The following is a 15,152-nucleotide window of genomic DNA, read 5'->3' as shown; positions in this document are numbered from 1 at the left end:
CGTGGGTCATGTCTGGGGAAAAGTTTGGTTTTAAGCAAGTTTGAATGGTTTTGAGAAGAGAGCTTCATTTTGACCTGAAAATAGGATGTTTTGGGAATTGGGTTCTCACGTGTTATGGATTTGTGTTTACTGTTTTCAGAAAACGAGGCATAATTTCAAGATATGTTTTTAAGCAATCAAGGAAAGCTTTAACACGTGTAAAAATATTGAAATATAATATTGGTGCAAAAGCATCTGCTAAGGAACATAAACGTGTATATGTAAACGTGTCATGTAGGAGGTCATAAAAAATACATTACCTCTGTCGGGTACTGTTAGCACTCTTTATCAACGCTGCCTTTTTCCGTGTTGTGTAAGAACTATGAAATACCCTTGAAAGACTAATGTCTCTAGCTGTGAAAAAAGCATTAGTATGCTTCTTTACGTAGTTAAGATCCTTTCCACGCATTTTCAAGCTCGCAACTTTGTTGATACGATACGTGATACGACAGACCTCGGTTCATTACTTATCATGAAAAGGTTGTGCCCTCTGATCTGACCACGAACAGAAACCGAAGCGATTCCGTGGGGATCTTTTCTCAACCTGCCACCTCTCACAAAGAAAACATGGCTAATGCATAGCCACTACATGAAAGGGCAAGAACATGAGGATGAGTCCTGTGACAACAGACGTATCTCCTGGCCCATTCTGTCATCTCATCACTATGGAAGAGTGTTTGGAAAGAAAACCCCAGCAAAGCCTGTCGGAGTCGCGGTGGGGGTGTAGAGGAAGGGGACCCTGGGAATGGGCGGTAGTCGTGGCTTGGGTTACTTGTGTTTTGGACCTCTCCGCCCAGGGGGGTGCACCCCACCACCACTGTCTTCTTCTCCTGTGGGTGTTTTAGACACACTGATCCAGTCTGCTCAATAGGCTTTGGTTTCCATTTCCCCCGCTGGCTGATGCAGGCTGCAGATAACTTTGTCTCAATGCTTGTATCTTTTATCTCACATCTGGGAGTCTTGCCTGGGAGCTGGACGGTAACTACACTGCCTGCTTTGTCTTGGCTCTTGTCATTACAAGGCTCAAGTTGCGGGCGGAGCTGGCGGACCTCCACCTGAGCTCAGGAACCGACCCGTTGCTTGCACTCCCAAACACGGTCGGTGGTTGGTTCTTAGGCGGGGCCTGTGTTTAGGGGCGTGGTCTGTGTTACCTGGTTGAAGGAGGAGTTAAACAACCACATGGGTTTCAATGACTCTGTAGCAGTTAGGAGTTATCCTTGTGCAATTGCTGTGAAAGAATGTTGCCGGAACGTTTGGATGGATTTCAATCCACCTCCCAGCTTGATGTGTCAGCATCAAGGGTCTGTGCATCCATTATCTTCCCTCTCAGACGATGTGAAAAAAGTGTGCATTCAAATGATTCAAGAATCACAAAAAGGAGCTTCTTCAAATTACAGTTTTACAAACGTTCATTTCTTAAACAGATGCGCCCGGTAACACACAATGGGTTTCATTCATTCACTTGTGCATGAACCTTTCGCATGAAACATGATAAACCAATAAATTTGCGCTTTTGGTCAAATTAGGATTAAACTCAAACCACAAGTATGCAAAAATCAGTGACCTTAGAAACATGAATTTTAAATTGATACGGTATATTTTTCCAGAGTAGAGAAGCAGTGTGCATTACAGCTTGACCTGGGGTAAGTTCTGCATAATGTAACCCATCACATGTGGTTTAGGCCCACATAAAAGGTGTTTATTAGGTTTCAACCGGTTTGGAGAATAACACACTTAGCTTAACTTGAAGATCTCGCCGTGCATCTGTAGAGAGAGTAAGATTACATTTGCAGAGTGACGGATGCCTGTGCCGGAGAGGTTGTGTGGAAAATCAATGCATGTGATGTTTAATCCACAGAGCAAATACAGACACATTGCCAAGGTGTTTGTTTTGTTTTTGTGTTGTTTTTCTGCTTTAAAAATTACATTTCCCTTTGTTAGAGAGAGCAAATATGCAGACCTGTCATATATAATGGTTTTTCTTAAACTGAAATAGTGAGACACAGGTTCATCGCACCACGTGAAATACAAAACTTTCTTCTCTCACAGCGAACGCTGGCTAGTGCTTTTCAGTGCGAGATGTTTGACCGAGTGCGGCGATGCCTGAGAAAATGGCCCCGTACTTACCAAAGAAGAAAAGAATACATCAAGCCCTTTTAAAAGAGGCCGGGCGAGATGAGAGCGGGCGAGTGGATGCGAGTCCGTCACCCTATCCCTCTTCTGCGGACCGGGGCGGTCCTATAACGCTATTACCCTGCACTTTGCTAATGGTGTTAAAAAAGACAAAGAGGGCGGGTCGGAGTGAGTGTGATGTCTGATATACTTAGCTTTAGAGTGCACGGCATTACCATCATTTTGTGTTTGATGTCCGCTGACGAACCCTGTCTTTACTACGCAGAGCTGTACCCTCGGGAACAGCGTCCTCAACTCTTTCCTGGGTTTGTTAGGCTAGAGAGAATAAGTCAGGGGGCATTAAAGTGCGCATGTTTATGAAACTAGAGAAACAATTACAGGGTTTCCCACGTATGCAGTGTTTGTACGCACGTCATCGCTCAGACGTGCCCTGCTGCCGTTTGTTTGTTTGTTTGCGGATGGTGCGTTTTCTAAGACAGGTGTTTACACACCCCATGATGAGAAAACAGCATGTTATCACACTGTGGAGAAAAGCATTCATAGCGCACAGCGTGGGTCCCAGCGGCCCCCTAGAGGACGTAACGCACATAAAGTGGATTTTATTCCAGTTAATCGTAATAATGTGGCACAGCTCCATGGAGTCAAACACTTCATACGACTCTAAAGTGATTGCACATGGCTTCGGTAAAAAGGGTTATGACTCTCAACCTGTTTAGTCTTTACATATTGCTGCTACATGCATGCTGATGTTTTCAGAATGTGGGTTTTTTTGGAGGGTGGAAACAATACTTCGGTAAGTGCGTGATTAATCAGAAGCCGGTCCGTCCGTCAAAACGTAAGCTTGCTCAAATAAGCAAGGAAGGATTGGTCGGTCAAAGCCAACAACCTTCAGAAATGTTCAGCGTTGATTACAAAGCAGAGAACCCCAGACATGTTTGACTGGATCACGGCCTCACACATGTTTTTATTTTCAAGTACAGTCTAGCTGAAGAACTGAACATGTGTTATGGCATCCATTCAGTAGTGAGTCTTATAAAATGTCTCGGCTTGCAGAATGCATTTAGAATCAGTGTTGATTTAGACTTAAACATGGCTTGGCCCTCATATTGCTCTCTGTATTGATAAAGGCTTTAGTATGGAAAGTAACACGTCCAAATAGGCTTGAATTTAAGCCGCTGTTTAAATTATACTCAGTGTAAAGTCCTGTATGATTAACCTCACGAGTGAAATGGGCCAGGATTTAGAAGTGTGACTATACTTACCGTATCTAGAGTTTGATGAAAGAGTTAAATGCAACCTAACCTCAAAAAATCTTGACAAAATTTTCAACGATTCATCAAGTCAGTAGCATTTTTATTTTTCTAAACACATTTAATGTTTTTTAGGACTATCAAACGATTCATCGCCCTTCATTTCATTCATTGCAAGTTTATTTTTACATAACATGTTTCTGTGTACTGGTCATATACATTTAGAATTTATAAACACATACATGCATATATTTTAGAAAAATATAAAAGATACCAATTAATAAACATTTATATGTCATTTAAATGATTGGTAAATACAAATAAATGCATTTCCTAAAATAAATACGAAATTTCCTAAATACATTTATACATTTCTGTGTACGTGTTTATTAATACAAGTTATTGTGCACAGTACGCAGTTTGTTAACACAAACTTTTATTCTGGATGCGAATAATCGTTTGACAGCCCTAGTTTTTTTAAAACTTTTGTGTTTTTAAATAAAAGGGTAGAATAATTATTTAAATGCACAAAATAAAATAATTGAATTAATAGAGAATGTATATCTAAATACAGGTTTTTAAATGTTTTTAATAATTTTTCTAAATGTACTTTTATTCTTACAATGCTAACAGGTCAAAAATATAAGTAGCTTAAAACCATTACATAAAATAAAATTAAAACAAAAGTGTGTGTGTGTCTGTACAGGTTAGGATATAGAAAATATTGTTAACATCCTCAGAAAATAATGAAAGGATCTTTGAGATGTTCTCACAAAAACAATATATTTTGTGTGTGTAAATTTGTCTACTTATGAGGTACATTTAAAAAACATGTCCTCCCAAATATAGTTAAACATATCATTAAGGTTAGGGTGTACTTATATAAATAAATACAAATCATGTCTACTCACCAGTAGGGCTTAAAACTTTGTTTTGTTTCTGAAAGTTTGTGTATTTTTGAGAGGTAGTTGTTGTTGTAGGGAATGTGTGTGTATACGTGTTGTTTTAAGCAGTGTGAGTGTTGTTGAAGGCGTCACCGTGTGTATTATTGTAGGCAGTGTGTGTTTTTGGGGGCGGTGAGGGATGCTTCATAGCTTCTCAACAGGCGTCCGCAGGTACGAGCGAGAAGTTTCTCTGCTGAGCCATTAAATCCCAGAAGCCTCATTACAGTCACCGTGAGAGCCGCCGGTGACACTGAGAACCAAACACGCACACATAAATGCCAAACATCCTCTGCTCCTATTAACACAATGTATTTATCGTAAAGTTACAGAAACTACATTGAAAATCTAGATTTAGTTTGAACCTTGAAGTTTTAAGATGGTGAACGTTATTCCGTTGGTTCGTTTCCCTTGATTTATTGAAGCACACAAGATGCTTTCTGGAACGTTCTCACATCATGCTGGGATAATTTAACTCCCATCATTCCGAGGAGTCCATGCCAGCTCAAGTACATGCTATCATTAAAGCAAAAAGGTATGTACGAAATAATACATCATGAAATTCAAAATGTCAGTTTATTTCAGTTGAACTTTTCACTCAAGTTGTTACGCTGATAATATAGTTTAGTGTGAAAATAAAGTATGGATCAGGACTCCAGACTCAGACTCTGTTTAAAAGAGGTGTGTGTGTTTTGTGTTGATCGTTGTAGCTGTAATTCATCAGTTAAGATGGGAAGGAATGTTATAACCGGTACATGTGATGTGCACCCGAACACCCTTCTGGCATTTTAAAAGGCAGATTTAGGTGTCTGAATTACAGTGGGAGGAGAGTGTAAAGTCCCAGTGAAATGTGCCAGATCACAGCCGACCCGCCTCACCGGCTGAAGAATTACGGCATGCGAAAAGCACCCAGCACTAATTTTAGGGCGTGTTTTGTACCATTAGCTGATTGGCACACTTCCTTTAGCGAATCGGCTGCTACAAAAATAAAGTGCACATAAACTATATGCTATCAGTGGACGCAGTTCGTTCTCAAGTGAATTCCATATACTGTATAGTGTGTGTGTGTGTGTAAACATCGTCCATTAGTAGCCCATTAGAGCTGCTGTACAATGACAGACAGGATCCCAGCGCAGATCTGAACAAGCTTTTGATGATAGAACACATATTTGTTGGCAGTTCTTTCATTTGCCAGACTGCAGTGGTCAGTTCTTTTCTCTCCCACTATTTTTCAATCACTGAAAGGTCTTACAAAGTAGTCTGAGACATAAAAATGTAATTAAACATGGGGGCGTAGTGTTCCGGTGAGCTTTTATGTAACTGCTGCCACCCCACAGTGGCCCGGAGTAAATGAGGACATTGTACAGACAAAGCATACACAACAGATTTACTAGAAACAGAACATGGGTGATTACGTCTGACACCTACACGACACATTTGCGCAAAGGAAGGGCTAAAACAAAAATAAAATAAGCATTTCTTTTCCTTACACGCAAAGCACATGAGGTTTGCCCCCTGGGGCATCTGGCCCAAAGTCTTTTAGTTTGTTTTATTTTTCTCACTCCCCCCGCCACTTTTCTTGCGTTGGTGGAACGTCAGTTGGGATAACGTTTGCATAAATGCTGTGATAGAAAAGTTGCTCAAGCAGAGTTGCAATAACAGGGGAGATTGCTGGGAGATGTGGAGGGAGGAGGGGGGCACGGAGGTCTCTGCGTCTGCCTGACACAAAGAACAATAAACATGTTCCACATGGGGAGAGGTGGTTCACAGACCAAGCCCAAGCTGAGAGGATGGAAATACGTTCCAGACCCGGAGCCGTCGGTACAAAGGACCCTTCTCACACACGAGGAGGAGGTGGGGGTGGAGCTTGACTTTGTGTTGTGTGGATGCTTGTGTGACCCCCTGAGCCCACTCGCCTTAATATTTAATATTTAGTTTTGTTTTATTCTGCGATGGAATGGAAAGTATACATTCAATTATTATTTTTCTCCAAATATCATTCCACTGGGCTATTCTGGGGCCTTGTGTGCTTTGTTAGTTATCTGAAGTTCCATTATAGCACTGATGCCAAAAGACACACATGCACCATCTAGCCCCTTATCCCACGTTCCCACTAAATGTGCTGCTAAACCCCTGACACCCGAGCTTACCTGAACATAGATGCCCTCATCGTTTCGAAACTCGTTGGGAGCAACTCTAGAGCCCTGCGGCACGCCACGGGCAATGAGTCTCAAACCAAATGGTGCCGCGTTTGAGGGAGAATTATGCAAAAGTGTGCGAGGCTTGTGCCAGGTTAATATCTGGCCATGTTTGCCCTAAACTAATATAACCAGGTCATTGGTTAATTGCAGAATAAACGCACATATTTGCTTTGGCTGCAACTCAACGTTAAGGTTCAGGGCAGAGAAAACCAACAGCTTGGTTGAAGGTCTAAATGAGGGCGAAACTCTGCAAGACCTTCACAAACTCATCAGTGCTGTTTGACCTGGAAGAGCTTGGCAAACTTGAGCGTCTGCTCTGTTGAAAGATCGGTAGAAAGTACAGTAAATGACTTGGCTCAGACTCTAGTACTTTAGTAGGAGGATAAGGATTGTTTGTTTCGGTCCTTGGTCTCTTTTTCCTCAAGTACCAGACAGATGTACTGTCTTTATCAAGAGCAAGTTACCCTGCCCTGACCTCAAACTCAGAGACACCCGAAAGCCATGTATATTATTTATAAAAATCTCACAATTTATCTGAAAATCTGATCTGCATAGTATTCACGTTTGCGCCATTCAGGAGCCTCTAAATACAACTCTACATCTTAGATTTTGTCTTATCTGATCCATTTGTTTGGTTTTAACCTCATGCATTAAAGACCTCCTGCTCTGGTCCAAGAAAGCAGACCCCTCTACAGGCAAACATTTACTGATGGAAGTTCGAGAATCTGGATACGAGGCCCTCTGATGGCCAGACATCGCTGTAAATCACAGCACTTCAAACCCTTTCCTCAGCCGCACCGCCGGGAAAGTTCACCCCGAGAGTTACCCTTCTTCCAAACACACGGAATTAAAGCGGTCGGTCTGATTAATTGAAGTCCTGTGGGGATGATAGCGGCTGAACAACGAATCAAAGAGCCCAAAATGGAGAGTTGGATTTGTGCTCACATGTGTTCTCCTCAGCTGGCAAGAGCTGCAATAGAGGGCAGGTTTTTCACTTTGTGGGGAGCAATACGTCAAGTCCTCACATTTTTTAGCCAGCATTAAAGTATTAAACAAAGAACATGAAGAAAAGATAGATTACCACACACTTTTAAAAACAAGGGTTCTTCAAAGACCTTCCGCACTAGGTTTTCCAAAAACTGCTCCATTGGTACTATTACTAACTTGGTTCTTTCAGGGTTTTTAGAAGCTCGTTTTTAGAAGTATTTCTATTATATCTCAGAACTCTAAAGAACAATCGCAAAAATATAAAATATGAAAAAATTACATCGTTATGCAATTCTGAGGTGCCTACAATACAAAACTTCCACAAATTCAAATATATATATATAAATAATAAATCAAATGATTAAAGGTAAAGTTCTTCTGCAGAACACAAAAGAAGATATTTTGAAGAATGTTGGTAACCAAAATAATGACGCTACCCATTCACTTCTATTGTATAAATACAAAACCAATGCAAGTCAATGGGTACTGCGGTTGTTTGGTTACCAGCATTCTTCAAAATATATTCTTTTGTGTTCTGCAGAAGGATGTCATGGTGTGATATGACAAGAGAGTGAATCAATGACAGGATTTTTGTTTTCGGGTGGGCAATAAACTTTAATAAAACCGTCTAGAAAAAAACTGAAAGAAGAATTTGTTCTTTCACTGCTTATATTGTGTCTTCGATGTTTTCACTGAATCTATATCGTCATTGCCATAAAGATAAAAATTCCCAGTGGATAGCTTGATTTTGTGGAAATATTATTAAAAATGATGTTTACTTTTTTGAATCAATTGACTTCCTGTGCGTGTTTTGGCAAATCTAGCAGTTTCTTGGCAGACTGTGCTTTTGTAATTGAGGAATTCAATTCCTCAATTCACTCTTCCATTTCATCTAGAAAAAAACAATGTCATAAAAACATGCTTAATTATACTGTACACTAAGTGCTTGATGAAAAACCCGAAAACGTTCTCTAATAGCATCCTTTTGGTTCTAACCTAGAGTTTAACCCTGTGATGAAAACATCACACTGTGAAAGGGAGGCTCCACAGCTCTTTTAGAGCTGATGTGAGATCAGTTGTTGTTGTATCAGCAGACAGAGAGAGAGAGAGAGAGAGAGAGAGAGAGAGAGAGAGAGAGAGGTTGTGGGAGGTCTGTTGGAGACTGTGCTCGGAGGACTTGAGGAAGTGAAGCAGTGAACTTACTACAGTGTGATTGATGAAGCCAGCTCACCTAACTGCATGCATTAGCTCTCTCTAAACACTCTGGGCTCACTTATTGATATTTCCATCTGTCATCTCTCCCCCTTACGCCACCCCATATCCACCAGCCATTGGCTGTGAGGTCATTTTTTACACCGAGGTACTTTTGAATCAAAGAGAACGACGTGTTGCCTCAGTGTGTTGGATCATTTGGTCGACTCCTCTGGATTTAATGACATCTGGAAATGAACGGGGAGGGGGGAACGGGGCATCAATATCGATTTATTAAGGCATAATGCACCGTATGAATCTGTAAGAGATATGCCTGACCCGCGGAACGCTAGTAATGATAGCGCACTTCGCATTAAAGGGCCGCTAACACGTGTTTTTATGGCAAGATGATTGAATTTACAGTTCCGTAAACATCAAGCGGGTCCTATGGCGAAGTCATTCTGTCATTACTCTTCCATTGCCCTCTTGATATCGCTTACTGGCAAAGCCGTGATTAGCAGGAACCTGACAAAAAAAATGGAGGACAAGAAAAACATTGTCCGCTGCCAGGAAGAGCAATGCATGCTCTACGCTGCAGTCGTAAAAGATGAACATGATGTGTTTTTTCGAGATGGGCTTGTTGACTACTAAGGGAGCACCACTGATGGGGTCCATGTCAACTGCAATGCAAGCATAAGGGTTTAAAGTTTAGCTGATGAACGAAGAAGAATGTGAAACGGAATGAAGAAATTGTGAAGTCTGGCAGGGGTGAAGGGGGCTGTAGTCTGGGACGCAGCGATAAGGTATAGAGATGTCTGAAGAAGCTTCATTTGCTGCTACAGCTGGTGTTTGGCCCGGCTTGGCCCTTTGACAGTAATTCCAGACCTAGATTAGCTGTCATCTGATGCCAAATCTCAGCCCTCCAGTTTGCTGGCCCCCCTGCCCACTCTCACCCCTCAAAGACCCCCAGAAAGTGTGGGGGGTTCTTTGTTGTTGTGTCTTTTGTGCACCCAGAGCATGTCTTCTGATTTCATATTGTCCTTGTTTCACTTTGATATTCGGCTAAATTGGATGAAGCATCCTAGTGTGGCTTCACATTGTGTGGGAACACTTAATTTGGATTTGCTATCTGGTGTTCTGTGTTTGTTGCGAAGGGGGCCGCTTTGATGGCACAGAGAATGGAGGATGGAGCAGGTGTGTCAACCACGCTGCTTGCGAACCATTATAGTCTCTCTGCTGGAGATGTTAGATCTTATTCATGTAATCTTCACACTCTGGACAGAAAGAGAAGATCTGAATGACTTGTGTGTATGTGTGTGCTTCGGTGAACCTTGTCTTGGCTTGCTTGCCATGTGACAACCACATGTATTTTTAGCTGAGGTTAGCTAAGGTTTGGCTCTTAAATCGACCCACTAAAAGTGAGACCTCAGGCGTTATGGATGAAAGATTTATTATGTCAGCATCAGTTACCATATTTTAAGCCATTTTGAAACAGTTTCAAATAATAATAATTATTTTCAGTTCATCAGCTTAAGTAATATACTTCTTAGTGGAACATGTCTACACAGTAATGGAGCTATGAACTCTACCTACTATACCTGTGGGAACTTTAAAGCGAAATATTCTGTCATTATTTGCTCACCCTTGTGTCATTGCGAACATGTACGACTTTTGAAAAACACTAAAGAAGATATTTTGAAGAATGTTGGTGACTAAACAACATTGATCCCCATTGACTTCACTATGGACACAAAACCACTTAGAAATTTCTCAAATAAGTAGAAAGAGGCATATAGAGGTTTTATCTGACATGAAGGTGAATCCATTATGACTGAACTAAAATTGTTTAGGTGAACTATCCTTTTAAGAGAATTGACTTTCCATTTTTGATCCCATTGAGAAAATACCAAAGCATAGATCTTGGGTCTAATAAAAGAAATATAAAAAAGCACAACTTCTTATTTTGGAAAAAGGTATATTTGGTATAATGCGATCCAGTTAGTAATATGCTAATTATAATCCTGTTACAAGAGATAATTTCTACCCCAATGCAAAAGCATTGATTCATTTTTAGTTGCAAATTGGTTAAAATATGTATGCGCCCATCGTCTACACGTCTTTTAATGTGTCCAGCACTTCTTCTGGTCCATCTGCACATAAAGCCGCAGTTCCAGCGAAGTGACTGCAGTTTCTGCGCCTTGACTCGTACCTTCCTGCGGGTGCTCAATTTGTGTCTAAATTGCCCCAGCCAGCAAACTCATTTCAGAAGAGCTTGGCTGAAACCAGGCCGTGTGAAAAGCCTTAATGAAGTGACTCTCTCTCTCTGAACCGCTGTCAATCTCCGCTCATCCACCTCGACTTGGTCATTCCAGTCAGTTCGGCCCCTTAGCACAAAGATTACCCCCCCCCCCTCCCCACCACCACCAATCCCATCCTGTCACAGGCAACATAGAGAATATCTGCACCATGAGTGACAGGAGCCTCTAGCAATTTCTCTTTACCATTGATAAAAGAGTCTACTTTGAAGGAGTTCAAAGATGTTACATTTTCTATATCCGGCCTGAAATTTGTGAATTTGTCCCTCTCGAAAAAGGCACAATAAGGTGTGTGTTTTTGTTTCCTCAGATTCATGCACGGAGAATACACGGTGGAGGTGGCCATCAACGACTACCTGGACATCTACTGTCCGCACTACGAGGACCCCCTTCCTCAGGAGCGCATGGAACGCTACATCCTTTTCATGGTCAACTACGACGGCTACACCACCTGCAACCACCACATGAAAGGCTTCAAGCGCTGGGAATGCAATCGGCCGATGAGTCCGAACGGGCCTCTTAAGTTCTCTGAGAAGTTCCAGCTGTTTACGCCTTTCTCCTTGGGCTTTGAGTTCCGCCCAGGCCATGAATACTACTACATCTGTGAGTAACCTTTTCCTTAACTCGTTCTTCAACCCAAAAAACTCCTCGCCGTCTGTGACCAGGTGTCAGTATCGCCCCAGGGTCCAATCATTCACTCAGTTGATGGTTCTTGGGTTACAGAAACTAGGGTGTAGAGGGTAAATGCAGACTTGATAAGGACATACAGATTTCACAACAGACTCCAATCGATAACGCACACACAGTTCAGACTGGATTTTGTTATGAGCTATCTGGGGACATATGGCTGAAAGCACAAATAAAATATGTGTCAGTCAAACTTTGGTTAGTGACGTGCTTTATGGATCTGATCAAAGAGTATCAACTGAAATGTTATGGGTCACATTTTTAACAAATTTGTTATACACGTGTTCCATATGGAGTGATATGTTGTTTGTAAAATGCTTGTAAATATAATTTATAAGACATCTGCTGAAGTTGGCTTTTTTCAAGAAAACTTGAACTTTCAGGAAGATGTCTGTTCGCAGCAAGTGTGCATGCAAGATGCTGAAAATGAGCGACAACCTGACTTTAAAATATCAAAGGGCGATGAGCTTTACTCGAGTAGCGTTTTTGTCGATGGATGTTTGGATTAAGATCCAGATTTTTCAATTTGAAAGAAGATTTGCAAAGAAGGTATTTTGTCTCCATATCAGAAATTGCTTCATTAATAGGTTTTGCTTTATAGTTTAATCCGGCACGCATGGCATGGTTTATTCAGCTATCGTTTGCACCAGTGCACAATGCCATGTGTTGAATGTTAACAATTTAACAATTTAGTTCTTAACATTGTGTGTAGCTTTGTACCTTAGTTGTAAAAGTGATTGTGTTAAGATTTGTTTTGGTACCAAAATCTGCATACAAAATATTTGAATATCAAATTAAATATTTTGTTATTATTGCTGAGGTAACAGCTTTAGTGCTGTACAGCTTTAGTGCTGTACTTTAATTTGTATTTAAGCAGTTTCTATCAATTTTAATTTATAAAATGTAAGGTTACGATATGCAGCCTTTAAGCAATAAAATGGTCTCTTTTTCTCCAATGCCAGACATTGTAAACAAATCAAAATAGTCTAAAAATCAATTACCACTGTCATTTAAATGTCTGGTGTACTCTATTGCATTAGTTGAAGTGACATTCAGAGCAATAAGATCCAGAGACATTCATTAGAGCAATTTGTATGTCTAGGAGTTTAATCAGCGGCGAGTCGGGCGGAAAGTCCGGTTACTCCCCAGGGTCCGCATCTGACTTTCGTGCAGGGGTCGGTCGTGTCCGATCTCCCCGCCTGATGAAAATGTCAATTTGTTGGATGGTGCGGGCACCGTTAAACGTTTGCTTTGCCGCTCCGGGTGAGATCGGTGCAAAACCAGTTACCTAGGCCATCATGCGTAACTGTCCAAATTATGCTTATTGGTCAAATCATATTTTACAGGGGGATCCTGATGGGGGTAATTGCATTCGCAGCTTCTGGGGTGCCAGTCATTATCATTTTTCACATAACAACAGCTGAAAGCCATTAACCTGTAGGGGGGGTTTGGGTTAGGGATGGTGCCCGGATGACAGGCCCGCCCACCCCCAAAAGTGTCAGACCTTAGTCCGACCGGACGGATCGAGCGATTTAGTTTTCTTTTTTGTTTTACCCACTGCTTTATCCCTCTCCTCTCTCTCACTTGCATGACAGGGGGGAATTTGCCGGGTGCATCTGTCCCTGTTTCACTAATGGTCCTGTGAAAGGTGTCCTTTGGCCTGATAAAAAGGTCTCCCGCTGGGCTCAGGCAAAGGGAAAGGCTTTGGGCAGCACGCAGGATGCATTAATGAGGCAATTTCATTTCTTTTTTTTGTTTTTCCTCTTTTTTTCCCGTCGCTTATGCTTTTTTCTCTGTGTGTGTGTTTATCTCAACTTTGAGAAGAGGGAAGAGACTTTCAGAGGAAAGTTTGCGTGCGGAAAAAAGGCTTTTCATCTTAATAAATGCAGCTCATTACGGGAATGGCATGATTTTTAGTGTTCGACCTCCCTCTTCGCAGTGTCCTGGGTTGCTTCAGAACCTCCCTGTCCTCTCCGAGACCAGAGGTTCAGAGGTTTTGGACTCGGGGCAGAGATATTATAAACGGAGGGAAAGGGGGCCATTGTCATCGAAAGGGACAAATGGAAAAGTTAAATATGGCGACCGTTATAGACATTTTTCTTTTTGATAAATGCACTGCAACACTAAATATGAACAACTGAAAATATTGCAGTTAAAAGAGTTTGAGCCAAGCAAATAAAAAATATATTGCCATTGTTATCAGATTTAATTCTTAATATAAACAATATCGTTGGAACTTAATCTTGACCAACAATTTTGGAGAACTCACATTTGAATTGATTTAAGCCGTGCTTACTGGAAAATGCTGCCCAGGGGCATTACCAATATAACCAGACAAAGTGATTTGGCTTAAAAGGACTTCAGCTCGGGGGGGACCAACCTGTAGCTCTCCTCATATCTATAAATCTCCCCGTGTATGTCAGGACACCTGATCCTAAAAGCATAGTCACACAAATTGCTCTTTTGAACGCTAAAAGCACATTTGTCCTAATAATCGGTTGAGGAGTCATTTCTAATGGTTCATGGCCATCTGTTGTCTGTAACAGGCAAAGATTTATAGGCGAGAAATACTGAGCAGACCTGAAGGTTGAGAAAAACCAAACGCTCTCTATGCTCAGAAGGAGGAATCTCAGCTTTCACTACCCCAAAGAAAAAATGCTAACTTTGATATGCACCAACAGAGATTTTGGATAGTTCACTTAAATAATCTGTAATTTGTTCCAGACTTAGAATACAAAGATACAATGAATCAATGCCAGATGCAAAATATTAGTGTGATTGTTAAATGTGGAGATATCTCACGGTCTGCCAGCCTCTCGCATCTTTTCACATATCATGGTTGTCCGGGAAATTGAGGCGATAGGCGTCACAAAAAATTTCCCCTAACCAGCGGGGCGTCCCAGACCTTATCTTCAACCATGTGATGTTGTCACCGCAGTAACAAGGGGGAGACGAAGACCAAGAGAAGGGTCAATCAATGAAAAGAAAAGAAAAAAGATCCCAGGGTTCAAAGTTTGCACACAAGGCCGGGCATTTCTAATGCCTGTCCTGAGCTGTTTTTAATGCAGTCCGCCCTTTCCCTCGATGCGAGACCTGCTATTGTGTGCCCTTTGTTTCAGACAGCGGTCTGGTCCGCGAAGTACTTAGTCTGGCTATTCATCACACGAAAACCGTCTCCTCCTCCGGAGGAGTGTTTGGCTACTATCAATATTGTTGCTGTCATGGCCCCTGGGGTTATGAGGCAAAGGGGTTTGCAGAAAGGGCCATGGGGTGAGAGGGGGGTGACCGAGGCTTAGTTTGGTGATCCCGCAACAATAGAAAATGTCCATCACCTTTGGATCGACCCCGCCCCGACCCGACGAAAAAGCGTAAGGGAGTAAATGGCAACTGTGACATTTTCACATGACT

At 41.6% G+C, this 15,152-nt stretch overlaps 1 protein-coding gene across 1 annotated transcript in view; it reads left to right on the top strand.

Annotated features, from left to right (window-relative positions):
* Positions 1–15,152, top strand: part of efna2b (ephrin-A2b) — a 99,794-nt gene that overhangs the window by 77,810 nt on the left and 6,832 nt on the right. Inside the window, exon 2 of the mRNA XM_079482713.1 lies at positions 11,368–11,660. Within this exon, the coding sequence (XP_079338839.1) occupies positions 11,368–11,660 (293 nt within the window). The remainder of the gene's footprint in view (positions 1–11,367; positions 11,661–15,152) is intronic.

Source organism: Barbatula barbatula (assembly GCF_947034865.1).
Source record: "Barbatula barbatula genome assembly, chromosome: 20".
NCBI lineage: Eukaryota > Metazoa > Chordata > Actinopteri > Cypriniformes > Nemacheilidae > Barbatula > Barbatula barbatula.
Note: the sequence above shows the minus strand (reverse complement) of the source record. Positions and strands in the feature narration are given on the sequence as shown.